The sequence below is a fragment of the Eublepharis macularius genome, chromosome 18, assembly GCF_028583425.1.
Source record: "Eublepharis macularius isolate TG4126 chromosome 18, MPM_Emac_v1.0, whole genome shotgun sequence".
Taxonomy (NCBI): domain Eukaryota; kingdom Metazoa; phylum Chordata; class Lepidosauria; order Squamata; family Eublepharidae; genus Eublepharis; species Eublepharis macularius.
This window is the reverse complement of record NC_072807.1, coordinates 31,990,529-32,014,013: the sequence shown is the minus strand read 5'-3', so window position 1 is coordinate 32,014,013 and position 23,485 is coordinate 31,990,529. Positions and strand designations below refer to the sequence as shown.

General features: G+C 40.1%; 1 protein-coding gene across 5 annotated transcripts in view; it reads right to left on the bottom strand.

Annotated features, from left to right (window-relative positions):
• Positions 1–23,485, bottom strand: part of NEO1 (neogenin 1) — a 123,502-nt gene that overhangs the window by 52,985 nt on the left and 47,032 nt on the right. For all 5 annotated transcript variants that reach the window (XM_055002211.1, XM_055002212.1, XM_055002213.1 and 2 more), the window contains exons 2-7: positions 20,780–21,097; positions 14,880–15,155; positions 14,091–14,244; positions 9,938–10,074; positions 2,854–3,008; positions 2,224–2,344 (exon numbers count right to left, since the gene is read on the bottom strand). In XM_055002211.1, the coding sequence (XP_054858186.1) occupies positions 2,224–2,344; positions 2,854–3,008; positions 9,938–10,074; positions 14,091–14,244; positions 14,880–15,155; positions 20,780–21,097 (1,161 nt within the window). The remainder of the gene's footprint in view (positions 1–2,223; positions 2,345–2,853; positions 3,009–9,937; positions 10,075–14,090; positions 14,245–14,879; positions 15,156–20,779; positions 21,098–23,485) is intronic.

The following is a 23,485-nucleotide window of genomic DNA, read 5'->3' as shown; positions in this document are numbered from 1 at the left end:
AACAATACAGATGCGTTGAGAGACCCGACAAACAGATTTTATGATTTAGGTATTGTGGTTCAGGATTCTTCTTTTTCTTCTGGTTATGAGTCCGTCTACCTAGATTTTTGTTTTGCTAGTAGAAAATATAAGTAAACCTTAAATATAAGGAACCCTAATCATAACCATGTGCTTGTTTGCGTGTCCACCAAATCAGCTGGGTGTGAAATTACAGCATTTTGGCAAGGAAGATGTTTTCAATTTTTCCAATGTAAACTTTTAAAGGAAATCATAAAAGTATGATAAAACCACTCCTCCCATCCTCATGACAGGTTTTGCTTTAAAGGAAGTCATTTAATTGTTGTTTTTTCTGTCATGTCCAATAATCTAAAAAGATATGCCATTGTCAATGCATCACACAGAAAGAATTCAAAAAGGAAAGCAAATTTTCCTATCATTCCAACCAGAGTTATAGGAAATAGACCAGTGTTAACATAAAAGCGCTACAAAAGGCAGGCTGTGTTTTTGCTCAGAAACCAATAAAGGGAAACCAAATACTATTATCTCCTTCCCTCAGAGGCTACAAATCCAATTCTGTGGCTAAAATAAACTTCATCAGAAATTACATATTCGAAAATGAAAGAAACAGTAAACAGCATTTCATTAAAATGTGTTCCCTAATATAGTTTCCTTAAGATTAAGAAAAACCTGCTACAAACACACCACTGTGTACATGGTGCAAGTTTGCATTGTAAATCCAAATATCCCCAAACTGAATTTTTACACAGGGATTCATTCTCTTGGGAACTCTGTAATCTTCAGAAGTCCAGGACCAAAAAAAACAGGCAACTGATACATCGTATGCTCAAATGTAAAATAGTTCTAAAGAAACATGGTATATTTATATCCAGATTTGTCCAATAGATCAAAACACCACACACACAAACACGTTGTTCCATTCTATATGAAGCTTTATACTGACAAGAAAAATCATCTCAGTTTCTCTCATGAGAATTTTAAATGGTTTTATTCAGGGCTTTTTTTCTGGGAAAAGAGGTGGTGGAACTCAGTGGGTGACCCTCGGAGAAAATGGTCACATGGCTGGTGGCCCCGCCCCCTGATCGGCACGGAGGGCACTCTAAACTCCCCTCTGTCTGGAGATCAGGGGGCGGGGTCACCAGCCATGTGACCATTTTCAAGAGGTTCCAGAACTCCGTTCCCCCATGTTCCTGCTGAAAAAAAGCCCTGGCTTTATTAGACGATCCCCCACAGAAGCGTCACTGCCTTCACCTCGCACTTCATTCTGGCATCTGTTGCTATAAATGACCTCCAGTTTATATAATGGAAAGAGATGTAAGGAAATTCTACCATCTTAAATTTAAATATATTCAACAGATTTTCACAGAACAATTAAAAGCATACCTCAGTGGTCTACCTGATTTTTTGAAACAACTTCTACTTTCAAACTACTAACTGTAAGCTGTGTTATCTTAACACCCCGCAAGACGTACTTAGTTGTATCTTTCCCCATAGGTAGCTGCTCTAAGTGCCTACAGCCGCACAACTGGTATCAGCCGAAAGGTGGGCAGGGAGGTGGTTAAATGCATTACAAGTGGTATCCATCCAAGTGCTTGGTTAATAAATAATAGTATTTCAAAATGTGGCAACAGTCATGTTCCCTTAACATCTGAAATATTTATCATGGGACTTAAATTTAAAACCGCTGTAAGGCAAATATTGTATTACTTTCAACTATTTGCATTTCATCCTGCTTTGTTAGCTGCCTTGAATTATTCTTTCACACACAAAAAAAAAGCAGGAAGCTAAGAATAAATAACCAAGACATTCTCAAGGCACAAACGATTTTTTTTAAATGTTCTATTTAGTCATTGAAGAGAAGATCACGATAGTTGTTGCAACTAAAATGAATTCAGTTGTGGAGACTTGATAGCCATTACCCACTTGATCACTGCCACTAATCTCACTGCTATATCTGAGTAATGCTTTTTGTCTTAGATTTGTCATGTTTAAGGAAAGCATTCTGGGATGCACAAGTACAATGCTGCAGGTTGAAAAGATACCCCTGGGAAATTGCCTGTTATAAAAACCTGCTGCTATCCATTTGCTCAAAAAAAGGCCGCCTGCCTCATGTAAACAGCAGAAATACGGCCCTGTAGGAAAACCAAGCAGCAAACCTGAAATGCTTATGACCTGCTTTATCGACGCACGATCCCAGTTCCTTACCGTGATCAAGTATTATCAGCTGGGCTCCCGCCTGCACATTGCCTACATCATTTTCCGCAATGCACTGATAAAAGCCTTCATCCGATTTCACCAGGCCCAAAACCTGCAGGTTATGCTCCTTCTAAGAGAGAGGTACAAATGCTATCATTTTCTATCCATGTTTAGGGAATGATAAGCTCAGTAATGTGTTACCTATTACAATTACAAGATTAGGCTGTTAGCTGTCTGCAGAGATCACATACCGCAATAATTTTTCAGAGAAATTCCAAGGCTTCGCAAAATACTTTCTGATGCTTAACTACTAAAAGCCAAGGATTACACGGTACCCCTTATCAACTTGCCTGGGCTGTCCAATCTTCTCCAATGGAATATGGACATATTTTAAAGTGTGGGCTTTAAGACTCACTGTAGCAAGAGACTCTTACCCTTTGCTGAAAGACTATAAAGCCCTTCTTCCTAGCTAAGTCCAGTTCACTGATACTGGACAGTTACTGAAGAGTAAAATGGATTAAAGATCAATACTTTCCTGGGTCATTTATTGGTGAGTGTACACTAAAATTCAGCATTGTGTAGGTTTGGCTTAAGCATTTAGTAATAAGCAAATCAGTTTTATGTAAAATGTAAACTTACAACAATTTTGAAGTAATCACTAGGGATGACCACGTCTCCATTCTTGACCCACTTCACTGTTGGAGTTGGCTTCCCCGTCACATCACATTCAAATACAATATCCATGGACTCATGAGCATAGATATTAGAAGGCTTCTTCAGAAACTCAGGAGGAGCTTTAAAGAAAAAAGAAAAGGCAATTACTGACATATTGCTTGACCACTTCATAAGACAATACGGAAAAGACGAGTACTTTAATATATACACTAACATTATATGAGATTTTGACAAGTATCTGCCATAGCTACCCTAAGCAAAAGTATACCCGTTGACATTCAGTGACATCAATGGGCTTGTAAGTATAATTATGTTTCAGACTGCACTATAATAGAGCTAAAGCCCAAATTTCAAAATAATGACCAATATTCGATAAATAATAAAATGCATGCTTTAAATAATTTTAGTAACTCCCCTACCTTTCAACAGGATTCATTAAAACAAGTGCTATCAGAATCTCAATGAAGATTCTTTTTTGAGAAATTGAGGAAAGTGTAAAAAATTGATAAACAAAACCTTACTTGCTTATCACCGTTAGAAAGAAAATACATTTTTAATATTTATTTTTAATTTGTTGTTATATCTGAGGAAGGGAGCCTTGACTCACAAAAGCTTATATACTCTGGAAAATGTTGTTGGTCTTTAATGCACTACAGCACTTTAATTTTGATTCGTTATCTCAGTATTTCAACAGAACCGCAACACCCTCAAAGCAAATTAAAATAGGCTCCCTTCAATTAAGCAACCAAAGATGTAGTTGATTAATCTGCTAATTAAATCAATTAAGGCTTGAGGCCCTAGTTTAAATATTTTTTCTCCAGTTTCCACAAAATGAAAACTATGATTAAGGACAAAGAAGGTATTGCACTGCAGAGAGACCTAAATAAAACCAGATACAAGCTACTGCTCATTAAAGGCTCTGTATGGATTTCATTAAGCAGCAGTCACTGAAATGATCTGGTGAGGATGGAAAAATAAGTATCAAACATGCTTGAGCAAGTTTTCCAACAGCAATCAAATGGGCCGGAAGGTTGAGGGAATCTCCATAAACACGTCTCAGTTTATCTGCATGCATGTAGGGGAGGAACACTCCTGGAACACATAAATTGGGTCTAAAGATATCCTTTATGTGTGCAAAAGGTGTATTCAGGTCATGAAAGGCCCGTTTTAGTCCTTGTGCTAACAAGTTATGCAAGAGAAGCAAAACTAAATCCAAAAATTCTCTTTTATTTGTGCAAGGCTATGCACAATCACTTATGCAAGTCCACAAACCCATCTATATAGCACTGTATAAATTCTTGCACACACTTTTTCATAAGTATTTGTGGAACACCACTAGTAGCCATTTTTCTTCTGCTGACCATTCATTGGCTCCAACCAAATAACATGAAGACAAAGGTCAGAAGTGCCTTGCTTACCATAAGATGAGCCAATGATATTTATTCCTTTGTTTCTATCTGCAGGTCCTAATAAAAACCTACTATTTTAAACGGGATAAACTAACATAATTACTCAGTCCTAGAATCAAGTATATCTCCAAGACATAACTTGCTTTGATGGCATTAAGATGTTTGCATTTGTCAATGAAGGAATTTTCTAGACTAAATACAGGGGAAAGGGGATGCCACATTGACTGCAAATGTTTAATGTGAAACACATCTAAATTCACAGGACATTTTCTTTCCATTAATGAATTTCAAAATGCTTTCAAAATTATTTTTTGTAGCGTAACTGTTTCAGTGCTCAGAATTCATACCAATTAAACACAGATGCAGATGTTTGTGGCAGACAAGTTAAATTGATAATCAAAGAGCAAATGAGCCAATTACATAAAGTAAGATTTTAATAGAAAATTACGTGTTTCAGCACCAAACAATTAAATTTCAAAACAGCCTTGGAGGCCTACATTTTCCTCTTCACCTTTCCTACTGCCATTATCACATAGAAAACAATTACATATGTTAAATGTGCAATTGTGTTTAGTCTGATGGGTTGAAAATGAAATTATGCATGTTTACTGGAAGGAAGGAAGGAAGGAAGGAAGGAAGGGGTATAGTGGTTAGAGTATCAGGCTAGGATTTGGGAGTCCCAAGTTCAAACTCCCACTTGGCCATGGAAACTTGCTGGGCGTGGCCTGTCACACACTCTTGTCTAGACATGGGCTCAAAACGGAAAAAGCCCAAAACGAGTTTCATGTTTCATCACGATCCATGAACCACGAATCACGAAAGTTCACAAAAATTGACATTTTTGTTGAAACTATTCGTTAGTTTTGTGATTCGTCATAATCCGGGGCATTTCAACGGCCCCCTTCATACCTGCAGATGCCAAATGCACAGGAAGACTTCAGCAGGCTCTCCTCCACCCACCCTCTCAGTTTGCAATACGTTGATCAGGAAGGGTGGGAAGAGAAGTGCTGCCAGAGTGCATGACTGAAACGGGGACTGGGAGTTGCTGACAGAGTGAGGGGTGGGGTGGAGGAAAAAAGGCACCCTCACTAAAAGACCTTCCCACAGCAAAGCCAACAGCTGGAAATAAGAGACTTCTTTCAGTCTCTTTAAAGTGGCAGCAGTCAAAAGCAAAATCCCAAATCTTTCCACACACTCTCCACTCCAATCCCAGCAAAACGCTGATATAGATCAGAACAGGAGGTCTGTGGTTGGCTGACTGACCTGCCTAACAGGGTTTGGAGGGGTGAGATTAGTGTGCCCATGGCTACAGAAGGCCGACCTCCTTGGTTGCCTAGGGGATTGACCTCCAGCTCATGGCTGTATAGGGCAGAATGGAAGCTCTCCAGATGGCTAGGAGAGCTGCCAATAAAGGGTAAGTGGGCTATGATTGGGGTTTCCAATGGCAACAAAAGGTCTGGGCCCATTGTTGCCTAGGGAATCAATGGATCAGCGCCTGCCTGTCTGCAATCACAAATTGTTCGAAGCTAACGAAACAGGCCAAAAAGTCGTGAATTTCGTGATAACTGCTGCCCAACAAAATGCTGTTTTGCAACACACAAAATGACCTGTTTTGTGATGAAATATGCTTCATATTTCAATTTGTCTACTCTTGTCCTAACCTATCTCACAGGGTTGTTGTGAGGACAGAATGGAGGACTGGAGGACAACGGACGTCATTTTCGGTTTTCGACTGGGGAGAAAGGTGAGGTATAAATGAAATAAAGGAAGGGGGGAAAGGTGAAAAAATCCTGTATCTCCTCAAAACCAGTGAAATGTTTGGTCAAATGGGTATCAGTGATGACATTTCTATGAATTCCAGTGTTTCTGGGAGACTAAAAGAGCAATCCTTCAGAATTCTATTCAGAATCTTACTTAAGTTTTTTCAGTGAGGCTTATTCCCAGGAAAGCATTCTTAGAATGGCGCTGTGCCTTCCTAAGAACACTTTCCTGGGAGTAAGCCCAGCTGAGTAAACTTGAAAGATCTACTCAGAACTGCTCTTCAAGTCTTGAAGAACTAGACAAAAGAAAACCAAATTCGCTGCCACTGTTAATTAAGCACCATGCTCTAAAAAATCATTCTAAAACTGAACGGCTGCCTCTCTCATGAAGCAGCAGCTGGTTCAGTGCTTCATTAATGCACAACACTTCAATTTTTAAGAAATCTTAGCTAAAGGCAGTAGAAGTGAGAGTCTGCAATTCCCTTAACTCAGTATCAGTGTCTGCACTGAAGATATTTTAGACCTGTAACAGTGGCTAATTTAGCCATATTTTTCTCCCTTAGGATTTCTCCAGAGCCATTATAAAAGAAACCACTTTGTAAAATGACATATGTCATTGATAACTTGGTTTTAAGTTTCTCAATGGTATTTTGTAAAATAAACATTATTTTTTAAAATGCTTGCAAGTAATCCACCTCCACCTTCTTTTAAAGAAGGCTAGCTAAAATCAAAATGAAACAAAAAAGGAAAATGATAAAATAAAAAGGTATTAACTTCTGGACAGGAAGCTGGTACATAGGGAAACACTGTCCACTTTACTACTCTCCAGGTTTAAAAATGAAGGGGAAAGGAGCCGTGGGAGGATGGCCATCTTTTCTCAAAAGGACTTCAGATACTAAATTCTAACTTACAATTCAGATCTATTGGAAACCAGAAATTGCCTCCATGGAATTCGTAACACATGCACAAGCACCTTAGCTTGCATCTTTGACCTTTTCAAGCAGGCTCAGAGTGGATCACAACATAAAAATATACAATAATAAAAATCGGCTACATAAAATATAAAATCAGCAAACAATACAATACTAAAACCAGCCACACATGTACTGTACCACCCATTCTGCCCAAACAAGCCTGTGGGACAGGGTGGCCAGTTACAGATGGATACAGATTCGGAGACACGCACGCAAACCCACGGCAGGAAGCCAATTTCGATGGTTGGCTTTCTGCTTTAGCCATGGTTCAGTTTTTTAAAAAAACAAAAACAATTCTCTACTACATCTACATTTTTGCTCTGGATTTGAGATTCTTGGGCTAGTCACTGAAGCAACTGAGCTGATATGGAAATTCAGGATAAGTTTGTAAATAAATAAACATGTAAGAAATCATTCTCAAAGTCCTCAGTGTTCCCTTCAATTTCCCTTTGTGTATGTGTGTCAGGTTTTCCAGAAAGTAAGTCTTAATGCAGGGCCTCCCGTGTTTCTCCTAGCTGTAACGCTCCTAGGTGTAGGTGTAATGAAATTCATACACCCAGCTCTGCCCCCTCCTCCATGCTTTTTCTGGCAATGAGAGTTCAGCCATCTTAGTACTCCCAGAGTGGCTGAACATGAGGACCAGTGAAGCTAAAGTCACTGAAATTAATGCTAAACAAGACTGAACTCATAATCAGATTGTCTTTTTTCATGACTTTAAAAGATAGTGAAATGTTATCTCTCTCGTTTTAAGGTTTTACCTTCTCCCACAGAACTGTGCAACTGACATTCAGAAAGTAACTCTCCCATTCAATTTCTGAGATAACTGGCATTGCATACCTAATGCACTACTTCTCTTTTTAAAAACGAGGCACCAGAGGTTGTATCAAGCTGCAACATTCAGCTCAACTTGAAACTGATAGTCCAGGAAACATAAAAGCAACGTCATTGACGTCACAGTGTTTGTAGGGATCTCTGGGGAGCCAAATTCAGTAACAAATGAAAAAAAATTCCCAGATGAAATGTGATCTTATAACCTTGTCAGCATCTGTCTGCCTCTCTGTTACTTCCTGAATTAAGCTGATAAAATGAACTAGACAGGCATTGTTGCCCATTTCCCTCAATCACTTCTTTCAGTACCACCTTCTCATCATCTACACAATGGAAATCTAATCATTTCTTTCACAGAATAATAAAATAATTTTACTGACCACTATTTGCCTGTAACATGATGACTATCAATCATGGAAGAGAAGCGTAATACACACAGGTAGAAAGCATCTATACACACACTGCACAATAAACTTGTATTTTAGTCAGTATTTTAGGTAGTTCAGTCCTCTCTTCCATTTTTACGAGCATTAACTTAGGCTTAAGTGAAATGTCATGTATGTAACAGGTTGGTACATAACAAGAAATATATAAAGGCAGACTTAAAGCCCATGGTTTATTTGGTGGGACGGTTTCTTGATTTTGCCCATTGTTCTTAAATTCCACTATATTTAAGTTTACAAATAGATTCAGCTGGCATGATTCAGGATATTACATTTAGTTCCACCATACTTTCCTAAGACTTTCCCCCCAAAAATGCACCACTGGGGCTGCTTTTTGAAGGGGAAGAATGGTGCAGAAGTTATTTAACCGTTTGCTGCTTGCTCTCCACACACTAAAAAACAGCACTCCAATCCTCCTCTTCTACCTTGGGTAGCAAATACAAGTACTCATACATTTTCCCAACATGGTGTTTTTCCTTCATGGGAAAATGACATGGGACAAAATCATGGGATTAACAAGCCCCTCTCCCTCATCCTGCCATCCTCCTCCCAAAAGTAGTCCCTGCATTGGAATAGTGGGAGGTCTTTTAAAATTATCATGGAACTAAACATAATATGTAACTCTGCCCTTAAAAATAAGGGCAAGCATTCTTAATTTAGTGAGCAAATGCTTTTTATTGAATGATTTATATTTTTAAACCCTCTATGTTGAATTAATAAGTTATCATCCTTCTGATAATAAACTCCAGTATCTGAGGGCCAAACTACTTGTTAATGGGAGTTTCATTTTTATATTAAAAAATAACCATTAGGAAGGGAGATTTGATCTGCAGTTTGAGGAGAAGGACCCCCTCCCCCATAATTTTCAACAGAAATCTCCCCTCTCACACACATACTCACACAGCTCCATACGTTAGAGGTAACTAGCTTACCACCCTCACCCTGAGTGGTCTGGCTTCCAGCAGCAGAGATGTAAGTGCATAACCAGGGGACCATGCAACATATGAGCCTTCCCACTCTATGTACCCTGTGATCAATAAGAGTGTTTTCCTAATTAAATACAATATTTCGAGGCCCTTACAAAGTTTTTCATGAAGTGTATTTGTATTACCTATTACTCCAAAAGCATCAATATGGGCTATAAAAAACTGTAACTCTGACAAGTGGGGCAAGGAAGTTCATATACATGACCTCTCTAAGCTACAAAGAGCAAAGACCAGTTATGTAGACCTTGCACAGGCACACGCAACGAGCTTTGCTGAATCCCGCCTTTCTCTCTGTTACACATACACTTCCTCACTGCCACTCTTTTTAGCTAGTGGCCCAGCTGGGACAGGTGATGGGAGCAGGAAGAAGGAAAGGCAAGCAGGTGTGTGGTTGTTTCGTAGTAGGAGAATAGCAATCATAAGGAGGAGGCCTATTTCCAGAACTGAGCTCCAGGCAATAGTCCTGGCTGACTACTATCCCCAATTAAAGTCTCCAAAGGAGCTGCTGACTTTTGAAACCTGCTTGCACAAACCTCATGTGACAGGAACACCAGAAAACAAGCTCCTCTTCTTCCTCATTCCAAGAATTCTAAGCCCTGGAGTTCTGAGGCCCTCCTGATCATTCATCTCTTAAATTTTTTCACATACCTTGTATCGTAAGATCTGCTTGTGCTTCAATTGTTTCGTTCCCATTGTCTGCAATGCAGGTATATATGCCGACATCCTCTTCTGTGACGTCACTGATCTTCAGGGTCCCTCCCGCCAGCAATAAAAACTTTTGAGAGCTGTGGGAAGATAAGACAAACTGGTGCTGTGGGGTTTTTAGGTGTAAAGTATTCTGATAATATTAGTATATAAGAAACGTAAGACAGTAAAAAACTTAACATCTCTGAAAATTCTGGAAACACAGTTCATTGTTAAGTCACTCACCAACACCAATCCCCGAAAGCAATTTTTGTTTTTAACAAGTTCGATTGGAAACAGTCTAGCTAAAGAATCCCAGCGCAGCATCTCCTTAATTTCTCCCAAGTACCTACTTCTGTATAGCAAATCATCTTCATGCCAATAATACTGCTTGAATGTAATACTCCTGGGGACAACATTAAACTAGCAGAATTTTTTTCAGGTTAATTCATGTACTCCAAAGAATGATTTTTAAATGGGAAAGCAAAGTGATGATGAAAAAAACCAGAGCAAAGTTAGAAACAAAAAATGTAAATAGTTTTCTAACCTCTACTCTGGCTCCACACTGGTTTATTGAAACCAGCTTTAAAACTTAACAATAAACTTATTCCACCATCACGAGCCCATAAACTTTTCCATGTAGATCAATGCATCAGTATCTTGGACAAAAATCTCTCTCCAGTGAATAATTAACTTCACCCTCACACATGTATGCATGCACCTTCCATTAAAGCCTTATCTGAAAAAAGACAACACTGAGGAAGAGGTGTAGTTCAGAATCTTTTGGCCAATCATGCAGGAATTCCAAGGGTTAACAATATTGGTAGATTTTGATCCAAACAATGGGGAAACCGACTCTGAGGCTAACTGCTCTTGGTGGTGTTCACCACCACTAAAAGCAAATGGGGAAGAAAAGGATATTGCTATCAAGAAGGAGATGGCTCTATGGAAATCTGGCTAGCTGAAAACTTATCAGGTTGCTGATCCACTAGATGAAGTCAGAAGATACACCCTCATAGAAAACTGGTGAAAGATGGATCCTTGAACTGAACATATGAAGTTGAGTACAGCTGCAATGTGACCAGTCAACATCTTTGCCACCCCTTTCTTAAAAATTTAAAGTTTGAGCAGCCAAACATATCCTGAACAGGAGTTTTGATGTCAGATAAATCTCCTAATTTCAGTATATGGAACACCTCCTGAATATAGAGATTTTTTCCAAATGAAAAGCAGTCTAAAGAGTTTAAACTCAGTTCATGTTATGCTTATAAAGCTACAAAACCACCACCACCACCATCATCCACCACCAGAAAGAATTTGTTTTCTGTTGTTTTTCTTATGTACCAAAATCAAAACTGAAGAATCATTTTGTGCTAAAGGTGTAATTCCTTCGACGAAACAAAGTTTAGATGTTTGTCCATTATAATTCTTGGGTTTGTAAAAGATTGTGAAGTGTAGTTTCTTTTACTGCTTTCCATTGTTTAATTTTACGATTTTTGCCTCTCTGTATCTTATGGTTCTCTTTGGTTTGTATCATTGTTTGTATGATTAAATTAATTTAAAAGGAAAAAAAACCCTGAAGAACCATTTCAAAACACTTAGATGCCAGAGTCCATTTTTCCAAGCATATTTCTAATTTATACAGATATACAAACATAAGAAAAGTAGGCTAATCAGTAGTAAATGAAATAACCTCAACAACAACAAAAAAACACCCCAAAACAACGAAGGCAGAATATGTAACATTTACCAGTTCAATCAGCCAAATAGAACCAGGAATTAAACGCAAATATCCAAAAGCATATGTACTTCTCAGATGATCATTTCTTTATATGTGAAAACTTTCCAAAAAAATTACAGAGAAGACGCCAATAATATAAAAAGACTGATTACTCTGCTGATCACATGCTGCTTGCATTTGTTAAGTTAGCTTTTGCATAAAAAAGAATTCCAAGCACTTTTTTTTAAAAAAAACTGCTTATTTGAAGGCGGCCTGGGAACTTTCCAAACCCTAGCATTCCCCATTTCCCCACTATGAACAGAGTTTAAAGCAGCTCCCTGTGTGGTTGTTCCATAAAATGGGGAAGCAGCGTTTTAGACCGAAGCGCTCTCGCATCTCCCTCTTGCTCTAGAACCTTGATCAGCCTTTCCAATGTTCAAGCAGCATTCAACAAAATTTTCTGTACGTCCCCTGCACCAGATGTTAGAGAGATTAGCCGCTTTTTAGAAGAGTCATGCTGCGCCATCATCTGCTCCTTCTCATCATCCTGTGCTGTTTGGATCTAGCTTCCTGATCCTGAGGTTACCTTTGTATATCAGATGCAAGGGCATTTAGGTAAACTGGAGTTCGTTTCCTCCCCCAAATCAGGATTCTGGGATTAAGCTGAGGTCTAGAATCTCAGATTGGGGAAAGGAAACAAACTCTAGTTGCGTTGAGACATCATGGAAAACCGGCGAATGATTCAAGGCGCTTCCCATAGCATGAAACCTTTAACCTCTCCCTGAATGTGAGGGCAAGGAGATCAAGTACAAGGAGTTGTGACAATGCCTGTCACAGGGGTTTGTCAACTCGTGACATCTGAATATAGCCTGACAACATTGTCCCCATTCTCTCTCACTCAGTATAGGCAGAAGATGATATAGCGGCCCTTCAGGCCCTGCCTCAGTGGAGTAAGCTCAGGTCCCAATATCAGCTTTAAATCCTCGTGCATCGCCTAAACCTTACTGGCTGAAAGCCTGGATTTGGGGGTGGGGTTCAACACCCCAAACACAGCAGGATCCCAAGCTAGGCTCTGTATTGCTGAAATATTCTACTTCTACTTATGAGTGCACAAAGAGAAAGGTACAAGGAGTAACCTTGGCCACTGACCATGCAGGAAAGGGAAAGTATCCATTTCTTAAAACAAGCATGATGTTTTTAAACATTTGTTTTCTCCAGCCCTTACCTAAAGATGGATACGTAATAATACAGACAAGTTATGCTAATAGCTACGTAATATCGAATCATCACTATGGGAAGAGAGGGAGGCTGGCCTAGTTGTTAAGGAAACAATGGCATCATTTGTGGACTTGGAGAATGTTCTCTAAGTGGGAGGGAAATAGGCCAAGCAATACACAGTAGTGGTAAGCGGCGGCCTCCAGAACTTACCTGAACGGCTGGTTCGCTGATCGCAGGGTGGCGGAGGGGCAGGGGGCATGGTAGCTACCATGTCGAGCTTCCCAGGATCCCCCGTGATGGCCCATGCCCCCAATCAGTTTGAAATCCTCAGCCAGCCAAGCCAGATCAAGAGGCTTTTGGGCGGGAGTGGGGCTCAGCACCAGACCTGAAGAGCCTGGGCTTCACTCAGGCCCAACAGGCTGCTTTTAAAGGAAGCTTTCCCTGTGCTTCTCCTCAGTTGTGCTCGGCTGTCGAAATCCCACCCCCCACTCCCTGTATTTTGGGTTTTTAGTACGGTGAATGTTCTCTTTGTTGTTTTTCTTGTCACAACTTTTTGCAGTTTTGCATTGAGATCCGATCCCTTGGGGGGGGGGGGCTGCATGGGCAGCCTTCCCATTTTGGGGATTCCCATAAGGAATCTTGGGAGTGAGTCATGGTGGTACAGGCCCAGCTTGGGGGATGCCGGAGCAGACTCACTCCCAGGTGGCAGGGGGTTCACTCAGGGGTGTACACTCATGTGATACCCCTCTGACTGCCACTCCAGGGTTCCCCCCCCGCCCTCAGACAGGTCTGGGGGAGCTGGAGGTCATCGGCTGACAGGTGGGTCAGCCAATATTGGGATCTGATCCCTATGCATCGCCAATGCTCCTATTACTGTAATTTAATGAAGTTGTGGCCTCTTTTCACTCCATCTAAGGATACCTGGCTTTTCTTGTCACCATGTCCTCCTCCCCCTCTGCGGCCCCTCAATGCTGAGCAGCAAAATCTAACTATAAAACATGTTATCCCTCTCTCAGCCAGTTTATGAGATGAGAGAAAAAAGGACAGCACCCCCTCCTCTCCAGCTGTCACAAGCTCTCCACCCTCCACAGCAGCTTCCTGAGAAAGGGGGCACAGGGACTAAGGGGGCAGGTCAGGATGGGAAAAAGTCATAATGGTCAGAGTACAGCTATTACATACCCTTCTGTAACAAGCTCTTCTTCATTTCTTGTCCATCTGACAACAGGAATGGGAATGCCAGCAGCGACACAGGGCAAAACTGCACTCTGCCCAATAACTCTGGTGAGTGAGGAAGGCTGCCTTAGGAACACCAGAGTTGAGGGAACTTCTGATTCTGCAAATATTGTAACCAGGAAAAAAGTAGTATATTATTTAAAAATATTATATTATAACAAAGGCATCACTGGACAGAGCCCAGATGGCTTTCCCATTTACAATTTGTCTTACTTGCAAACTCCATTTCTCCCAGAGGATGTTTTAGCTTATAAAAGACTGTTCCTGTCTACATATACAAGTTGAATGCTTTACAGCTAAAACCTTGCCAAGAAATAACCAAGGCAGCTTGCATTAGAAAGTTCTGCCAGGGGAGAAAAAAATGTGGTCACCACCAATTAGTAACTAAACAGGACAATAGCGTTTGGAATGGGCACAAGCGCTAGCCTCAGGCTAACTTGCTAAGGTGACCAAGAGTGTAGATTTATTGCAAAAACACAGACTATGAGAAAATTGTGTCACTACTCAAGGATTTGGGGGAAGGGTGGCCTGGGATATGAGGAAACTGGGAGCTTAAAAGCAAGCTTTTGTTGGGACTATTCACAAAAGACTACAGGGTGGCATTTCATTTAAAATTCAGCAACCCTAAACTGCAAACTGGAGGAGTCTGCCAGCAGCTAAGTCCCTCACTAGGGAATTTTACAAGGGAGAGCGCTAAAAGAAAAAGAAAAAAAACCTGACAAAACATTTCTGTACCTGGAAGAACTTTAACCTCTGCTTCATCACTATATTTGGGAGAGCCGCCAGTTTCAATGACACAAGAGTATGTGCCACCATCCTCGTCTGTAGCATTGCTAACTATCAGAGCTCCACTTGATAACTGGAATACACGGTCATCCAAAAAGAGTGGCTGGTGATCCATCTCCCACCTTACAAATGGCGCAAGATCAGCATTGACTTCACAATTCAGTACTAGGTTGTTTCCTCTGTAGACAGACGCTGGTTCTGGCTGACTGGTGAATCTTGGAAGACCTGAATATAACCAAAAAATAACAAGCATTAGGTTAAGTATCTCCTTGTTTCTGAAGACTGCGTGCACGCTGCTTGCTATGTAACAGTATGCAACAGTATGCTGCCAGCCATCATGCCGTTACACGTAACAGATGTAACGTAACATGAATCCACTGTTCAAGTGTCTCACGAATTCATGGGTTAATTATTTAATTTATTTAAAATGTGTATATCCTGCTTTCTCCCATTTCCCGTGAGTAAGGACTGCCCGACCCAGGCAACACTGGAGAATGCTTTGTTGTTCACGTGTTAACTCTGAACTGTCAACAGAGGTCAGTTTTTTATTCCTGTCTGAGGTGGCCATTGATAGAGGAGTTAGCAGATACAGAGGGTTGGTAGAAGACATAGCAGAGTTCTAGAATCTAGCTATGTATCTGAAATAAAATCACCCCAACTAGTTGCCCCCCTGACTCAGTTGCAAGACTGTAGGTGGGCTTTTTACTCCTATTTGATTTTTATCTTGCCCTTCTCCAATGACCTCAGGAAAGCCTAAATTGTCTCCCCCCTCCTCAGCCCTTTCAATCCTCACAACCACTCTCTGAGGTAATTTAAACTGAAAGATCATCCAGAGAGATCACCAAGAAAACACCATAATAGATTGGGGGTTTGAACTCTCACTTCATTGGTTCTAGTGCAGTATTCGGAACATTACACCACATTTGATGCATCTGACAAAGAGAACTGTGGTTCTTGAAAGCTTATGCTACAATAAAGTTGGTTAGACTTAAAGATGCTACAGGACTCTACTATTTTACACCACATTGACTCTCTAAAGGGAGGAATGCATGCTAATGCCATTTTTTTAAGTATCCCCAAACATTCATTATGTAAACAAAGTTCTGACACAAAAACCAGTGGTTCTGAAAGCAGTGGGGTAGCTCCCCACCTTGGGGGAATCTGTGACACAGGATGGGCAAGCACAAAGTTCCAGGGAAAGACAACATCCTGAGGAAGCTGTAACCTCCCTCTGCCCATCAGCCAAGAGCTGGGTGGGTCAAACGTTTCCTGGCAGGGGACCTTCCCTGATCCATGTTGGTCATGTGGGGATGACTCTATCCTTACTGCCCCATCACAACAACCTGATGTGAGATAAAAAGAAGGTTTTTTCCCTCCTCTTTTCCAATACCAGTACTGAATCAGGACTGCAAACCACAGACAGCAAACACAACTGTGCTTGATAATCTCTGTTTATAGAAATTTTTATTTTATTAATAAGATAATCTTATTAATACAATAATATTGTTAATCTCCACCGACCGGCCAGTGGAGTAGATTTCTGGTATGAGGATGGATGTCACAAGGCAGAATAAATTCAGGTCTGCGGGAAGGGGAAGGGCAGCGGTTCAGAGTTTGAGAAACGATGTACTAAAGCAGCACGTGGAGTTCTTGTCTGTGCTAAACATTAATTAATAGGGAGGCATTTTCCTTCCTATTAAATCTGAGGAGAAGTGAAAAATGAATTTAATTACACAAATTACCTGTGGCCTAAGGTTTCTAGTTTCCTATGTCATAATTCTGTTTCAGTTATTCCATAGTGGATGACAAGGGAGAGAGGAGGTAGGGAAACATGGTCGCATTTCAGAGCTAGATTGTGACCCTCTGTCTGCCAGCCAATTCCTGGACAGACTTCAATCAAAATGTCAACATGGCTTAATCACTGGGGTGTTCAACATCTGGACTGAAACTGGACCTGTATTAACAACAGTGTACAAATGCCAGATATCCAGCCCTAACCCTTTGCTTACAAGGAAGGTACATTTGTTAAGGCATGCTTTGTTGCATATTTCCATTTGAAAACAAGTGTTTTCCTACAAATGTAAACATCCCATATTAGACCAGTTTGCTTCTTACAGAGTGGCTCTCTGATCTGCACTCAGCCCACATCAAGCTGCAGCATTTATGAACAAAGATCCTGTTTCATTTGGATGCCATTCTGGTTTAAACATCAACCACCACTGTTTGAAAACTCCAGTACCATTATTTTTGTTTTGTTCTTTGTTGTTATCATTCAAGGGCTGTATATGCATTCAGTCAAACAGCCAACGTAGCACTTGAGCAGATTTGGGACTGTGGTTTGTCGAATGGGGTGGGGGATACACAACATTTTTTAAACTCTGAACTCCCCAAAATGACTGACAACTCCACACTCTGTAAAAGAGAATGGCGAAATTTCCACCACTTTCAGTATTATACAGGTTCATGTTCTGCAGAATTCGGTACACAGGACCAACAATAAGCCACAAAAACAGTTAAGTATCACAAAAAAGATTCTTTTTAGTCAACAAGCTTAAGTAGACAGGGACTGAGAAACAGCTAGTGTTCCATGATGTGAGGTCGAAAAAAAATTGATGCTATCTTTTTCTGCAGAAAATTTACACACACACAGAGAGAGAGAGCTAAATACAGTCTATCTAAAGTTGTTGGGGCTGTTATGCTGTAAATTAATAATGTTACACAGGCTATATGTATGCTATGAAGAAAGGACAAAGCGCTTGTATATGACCAGGCTTGTACATGGTGTATTTGCCTTCTTCTGCTAACAATATTTAAATGTATTTAAATTTTAATTAGAAAATGTTATGTTTCATATTTTGCTGGAAAACCTGCTGTGGATACTATATTAAGCAAAAAATCTGGAAGTCTTGGGTTCAGTTCTTGCCTCTGTCAAAAATTCACTAGGGGTCCTTAGGCAAACTACTCTGTCTTCCCACAAATTCCATCTACAAGACCAATTTTAGAGGGTAGTAAGAATTATACGCCCTGACCTGCATAGTCCAGGCAAGCCTGATCACATCAGATCTTGGAAGCTAAGCAGAGCCAGCCTAGGTTAACAATTGGATGGGAGACCTCCACAGAAGACCAGGGTGGCAGAGGCAGGCAATGGCAAACCTGGTTGTTGTGGATTCCTTCGACAATATAATGGCAAACCTGTTCGTCTCTTGCTATGAAAACCCCACCAGGGGTCGCCATAAGTCAGCGATGACTTGACGGCATTCTCTAACACCAAGAATTATACATTTCTGAGAAAAGCTTTAAACAATCAACAGTATTATATAAATGCCAAATAATTGTTTAACGACAAATAATGCCATGAAAAAATGCAGAGGTGATAGCAGCTTTGTTTTTGCTGCAACAGATGAAGCAAGAAACTTGTGGCATCTGAAAGACTAACATTTGTATGGCAAATTCTTATGTTGTTCTAGAATATGCTCTCCCATTTTATTTGGTGCAAGAAAAAAAAACGCTCTTTAGTTCTAGCAGTTCACTCACCAAGCCTAACAGCAATTTCTACTTTTCTCAAGTCAGCAGAGGTATAGCAAAAAGAAATTTTAAAAGAGCATCCTCCTTAATCTTCTTTCTTCCTATTCCACAATAGTAAGAGAACGATGAAATCTGGCCAGAAAATTCTACAGCAAATTACCCAGAAGGCTCTACTTTATTCTCCAAAGAGCGTTTCGATAATGTAACTTACACGATTCCCTCCACAGTTGATAAAAATGGCATTCTACACCTTTGTAGTTTCTTCTAATTAAACAGGGTATATATTGTTGGCAACCATTTTCTCTAGAGAACTTAGCAAGCTCTGCTGTTTTCCATTTGCTACAACTTGGGCTGAATTTTAAAATCCGACAGGCAGCCATAGTTTTAGCCTTCTATACTACAGGCAACCAGAGGAACTGGAGTGTGCAGGCATATATACTCCCTAGCTCAGCAAAGTCTGTTTGGAGGTGCCCAAAAGCCTGCCATACAGATAAAAGGGATGAAGAACCACACAGCAAACCCTGAGTTTCATACTCTCTCTCTTTGTGGTAACAAGTATAAAAGATCAGGAAAAGACTTCTATAAGGGATACACTTCTTCCTACATTGATTGTTCTGTTGCCCTAGGCAACAATTCTTCAGTCTCAGTCCCACTGTATTATTTTATTGAGAATCTTTTCTGATAAAACAATTCAGTCTATCATATTTTGTCCCCTGCTTGTTGACTGATGGAATAGTATTTCTCATACCTGTAATCTGACCAGCCCTACTCCATTATTCTATTTTACCAGGAATAGTTCTTATATTTGTAATCTGCCTTGAGTCCCAGTGAGAAAAGCAGACTATAAATGAAGATAATAATAAGAGGAAAAGGAAGAAGAATAGTGATAACGAGCATAAAAACCAAGACTCTGCTGTAAGACGACCACAAACACACCACTCAAGAAGCAATAAGTTCACAGAGAACAGGCCTTAGTTTCCTTCCAAAAGTTCTTACAATGTGTATTTGTAATATTCATTGATGAACAAACAAGCAGTCATTTTGGAAAGTAAACACATTCCTGAAGGAGACAGCACAACTGGTAAGCCTGCATCGGATACTCAGAGTGCCACAGGATAGGCCCCTGCAAAGTCCCTTGCTTCTAAAAAGCTAAAAATTCTTGTCTCTGCTCCTCCAAATCCAAATGACAATACATTCTAGCTGCCCGAGCTCTCACGAGTGTCACATTTTCAAAGCTCGAGATGTAAAAGTCCACTGCTATATCTCGGACTAGCCATCAAGTTTGTCAAGCCAAACCAGAGGATGGGCCCATTCATGCTGAGAAAACTAAATTTCTAATGCCAGATAAAAATAAAGTTTCTTGAGTTATTGTTCTCTCATGCTACAGGCGCAATTTAATGCAGATGACGTTTGAATTTAAAAGGTGCCAAGCATCTCTGGATTGTGGTAGCAGCTATCAAAATGTGTTACATTGCACAGAGCTTTTTATTAAGCAAAGAAAACTTTCTAAGAAAGGCTATCAGTTCATTAGGGAAATGAAGGAAACAGCTGCATGAGCCAATTTTCTCCCCTTCTAAATCTGCTACAGCTTCTTCTTCTTTTGTTTCTCAACTCTTTCTTGCTGTAGTTCTGCCATTACAAACTTCCTTGAGACAAAATGTGCAATCTGCATATGAAATGTAATAGACAACTGAGAACATACCAAAAAAGTGTAGAGAGAGGAAAAGCAAGTGGGAGGAAAACAAACAAGTGAGAGGAAAAGCAAACGAGGAGTCCTTTGAAGCTCCTTCCTCTTGCTCCTCTTCAACTTTCCCTGCAGACTGGATGAATTTCTGCAGAAATTTCCAGACTAAGGACTGGGGGTACTCCCTACAAATCAGAGGTGGAAAGACCAGCCTCCTTCGTGTCTCCTGAGATCACAGGAAAGATGCCCTCCCCTCTCCACAAGGGAAAATGACAGATCCTCTTTTTAAACAGCAAAAATGCAGAAGAAAGGAACGTGCACTCTACTGAAAAGTACACACCTCCTCTACAAAATGAAGGAAGATCAACAATGCCAACAGAAAGTTTGGTCTCTAGACGAACATTTCAGGATTCTTTCGGACTCACAATCACAACCCACAGTGAAGTGGTACTAAAATACAACAGGGAATTCCAAACACCACTGTTAGGGGTACGAATACCTTGGAGAAAAATGTAAGACTGTAGTTTGACAGCATCAGATAAACTGGAGATTCAATAATTTTATATACCTGTTTCACAGCAATATCCGCTCTGTGTCTGAGATGGTTAAAGTGCTAGAAAGGTTAAAAAAATAAACTTACCTGCTACCGTGAGCTTCGCTGTTCTGCTTACAATGGTCCCAAGGCTTTCCACAGTTGCAACACACTGATAATGCCCTTCATCGGGCTTATTGTGCTTATTATGCACCACGCTGTTAATTAATAGAGATCCATCAGGTAGCAGCTGGCGTCGGTCATCTGACACCAGGTTCAAGAAAGTCCCGTCTTTTTTCCATTCAATTTTTGGAGAAGACTCACAGTGAGCTGAACAGTTCAGTATAACAGAAGCAGCTCTGACTGACAGGGTGTCCGCTGGCTCCACAGTAAAATAAAATGGAGTGAAGGTCCTCACAGTGGGTCCTGTAGGCCACAAGAAAAATAAGACTATTTAGAGTTTCCCAAGAATTCTGGTTATTTCATTATTAAATCTCAAACAATGTCTTATGCTGTTAATAGTAACTGCTGAAGAAACCAGCCTTTTGTTGTAAACACCTGCAACAAAAATTATGCTCCCTGCACATCTAAACCACAAGAGCATCTTACAAACAAAGCCCAGAACAGTAGTGGTAAATACTGACAAACTCCATACTACTGACCTACTTCTAGGAAAGTTGCATTTGACTTTTTCTATGAATATCTGACAAAGAGAACTGTGTATCTATGATGCATCTGACGAAGAGAACTGTGATTCTCGAAAGCTTATGCTACAGTAAAGTTGGTTAGTCTTAAAGGTGCTACTGGACTCTTTTCTATTTTGCTACTACAGACTAACACGGCTAACTCCTCTGGATCTATTTCTATGAACATAGAAAATGGATGGAGATAAGCCACAGTTTAAAATGACATCTAAACCTCATATTTTTAATCTCTTAAAACTGAGTTGGGGACATCTAAAATACACATTTAGTTAAAGCATGTTTTCCTGTGTGAAATAAGAACGAAGAAATTTGATATCTAAACATGCTGCTATTCTTATTGTTAATTTATAGTCCACCTTCCTCACTGAGATCCAAGGAAGATTACATAGTGCAAGTGAATATAATATAATCAATAGCTCAGACATTTCACAGAACAAAAATACACAATCAACAGTTAGGGCATTCAATGAATACAGATACAATAGGGTATGGTAGCTGCAAATCTGAAAAAGTGGCAGGAAGCAAATTACATAGATGAAACCTTTCTGGGTGTAAAGTGTAAGTACTTAACATGACATTTTTAGCAAAGTCAAACTTCCCAGTAGGAACTTATCTACTCAGCCTAGTCTGTCGTCCCTGTCCCTTTCCAAAGTATCTCACCGAGCTCTTATGACAGCCTTATAATCTGCTAGCCCTATTGTGATTGTATAAGACAGTTTCCAGGAAAATAATACAATTTGCTTTACTACAAAATTTATTTTCTATTTGTTTCAACTTTTATTTTTTTCCAACTTCTTAGCGGACAAAAAGCAATATGCATGTGCCAAGGTAGCATGAGATATAGCAATCCCCCCCCCCCGCCCCCGGTGGCTTTGAAATGTCTGGAAATGGAAACCTCCAGCCATTACAGATAAACAAATATGGTTTGCAGACATGGGGGGCGGGGGGTGTTGCTATCATGCCCTATTTTAAAAAACTCCACAAAATCTAGCTAATTGCCATTAGAACACTGGACCATATGGGCTATAGTCTAATCCATCAAGGCAATATTTATGGTTTTATGAGTAATATATGTGCTTAGTTCTCCCTTTGGCTAAAGGGATTTGGCTAAATCCTCCACATAATAGTTTAATACACAATATTTTCTATATTTGTCCTAGAATTGCTTCATCCATGTTACAAGAGGAAAAAAAACCTACTTTGTAAATATACTTGAACCTGAATGCATTTTCATGACAGAACTGTATGGCTCAGAGATAACTGTACCTTTACAAAAATAATTGATCTCTACTTCTAGGCAAGCCCAGGTCCTCTGCAAACAAAACCTAACAAGAAACTAGAATTCTCAAACAGTTAAAAATATAAATAGCTATGTTTCTTCGTGGACAAGCATAGATTTTTAAAAAAGAGAATTCTGTTGTACAGTACTATCATATGACAATAGGTTTCTGAATTTTGAAAGCCTGCTTGCACAAATATTTTCACTATCATCACTTTTGCCTCAGCAATTTAATTGCAGAAGCATTGTGAAGCATGTTTGTGGATTTATCACTGTAATGAACAGTGAAGTGGGCTGGCCCTCATACCCACCATGAAAGTAGTAAAACCAGGCCACCCACAGACGAAGTAAGAATCTCTACATATTGAGGACCCAGGTATGCAGAAAAAATATTACTTTATAATTTAACCAGGGTGGGGGGATGGCCTGGAAAGAACTGAAGGAGAACTCCAGGAGGCATGGAATGTTGACCATCCACTGCAGGAAAAAGGGGTGGGTGGGCAGAGAAATGAGTCTGGTCTAGTCTGGAGCTTATAAAATTATGGAGGGCAAGATTTGGGGCTAGGGTTGCAAGTTCTAAGTTGGTCTCTCCTCCAGAGATTCATGGTGGGCTCCCAACTTGTATCACTGCATTTGCAAAACTGGTAGTTCCATAGTCCTAAATTCAGAGGTGGTTTGCCATTGGCTTTCTCTGCACAGTTATCTTTGGTGATTGCCCATCCAAGTACAGACCCTGCTTAGCTTCTGAGATCTAGCCAGATCAGGCTATACCATGCTGCCTTCCCTCCTATTTCACATATTTTAAGTTTTTTTTAAAAAAAAGATACAGAA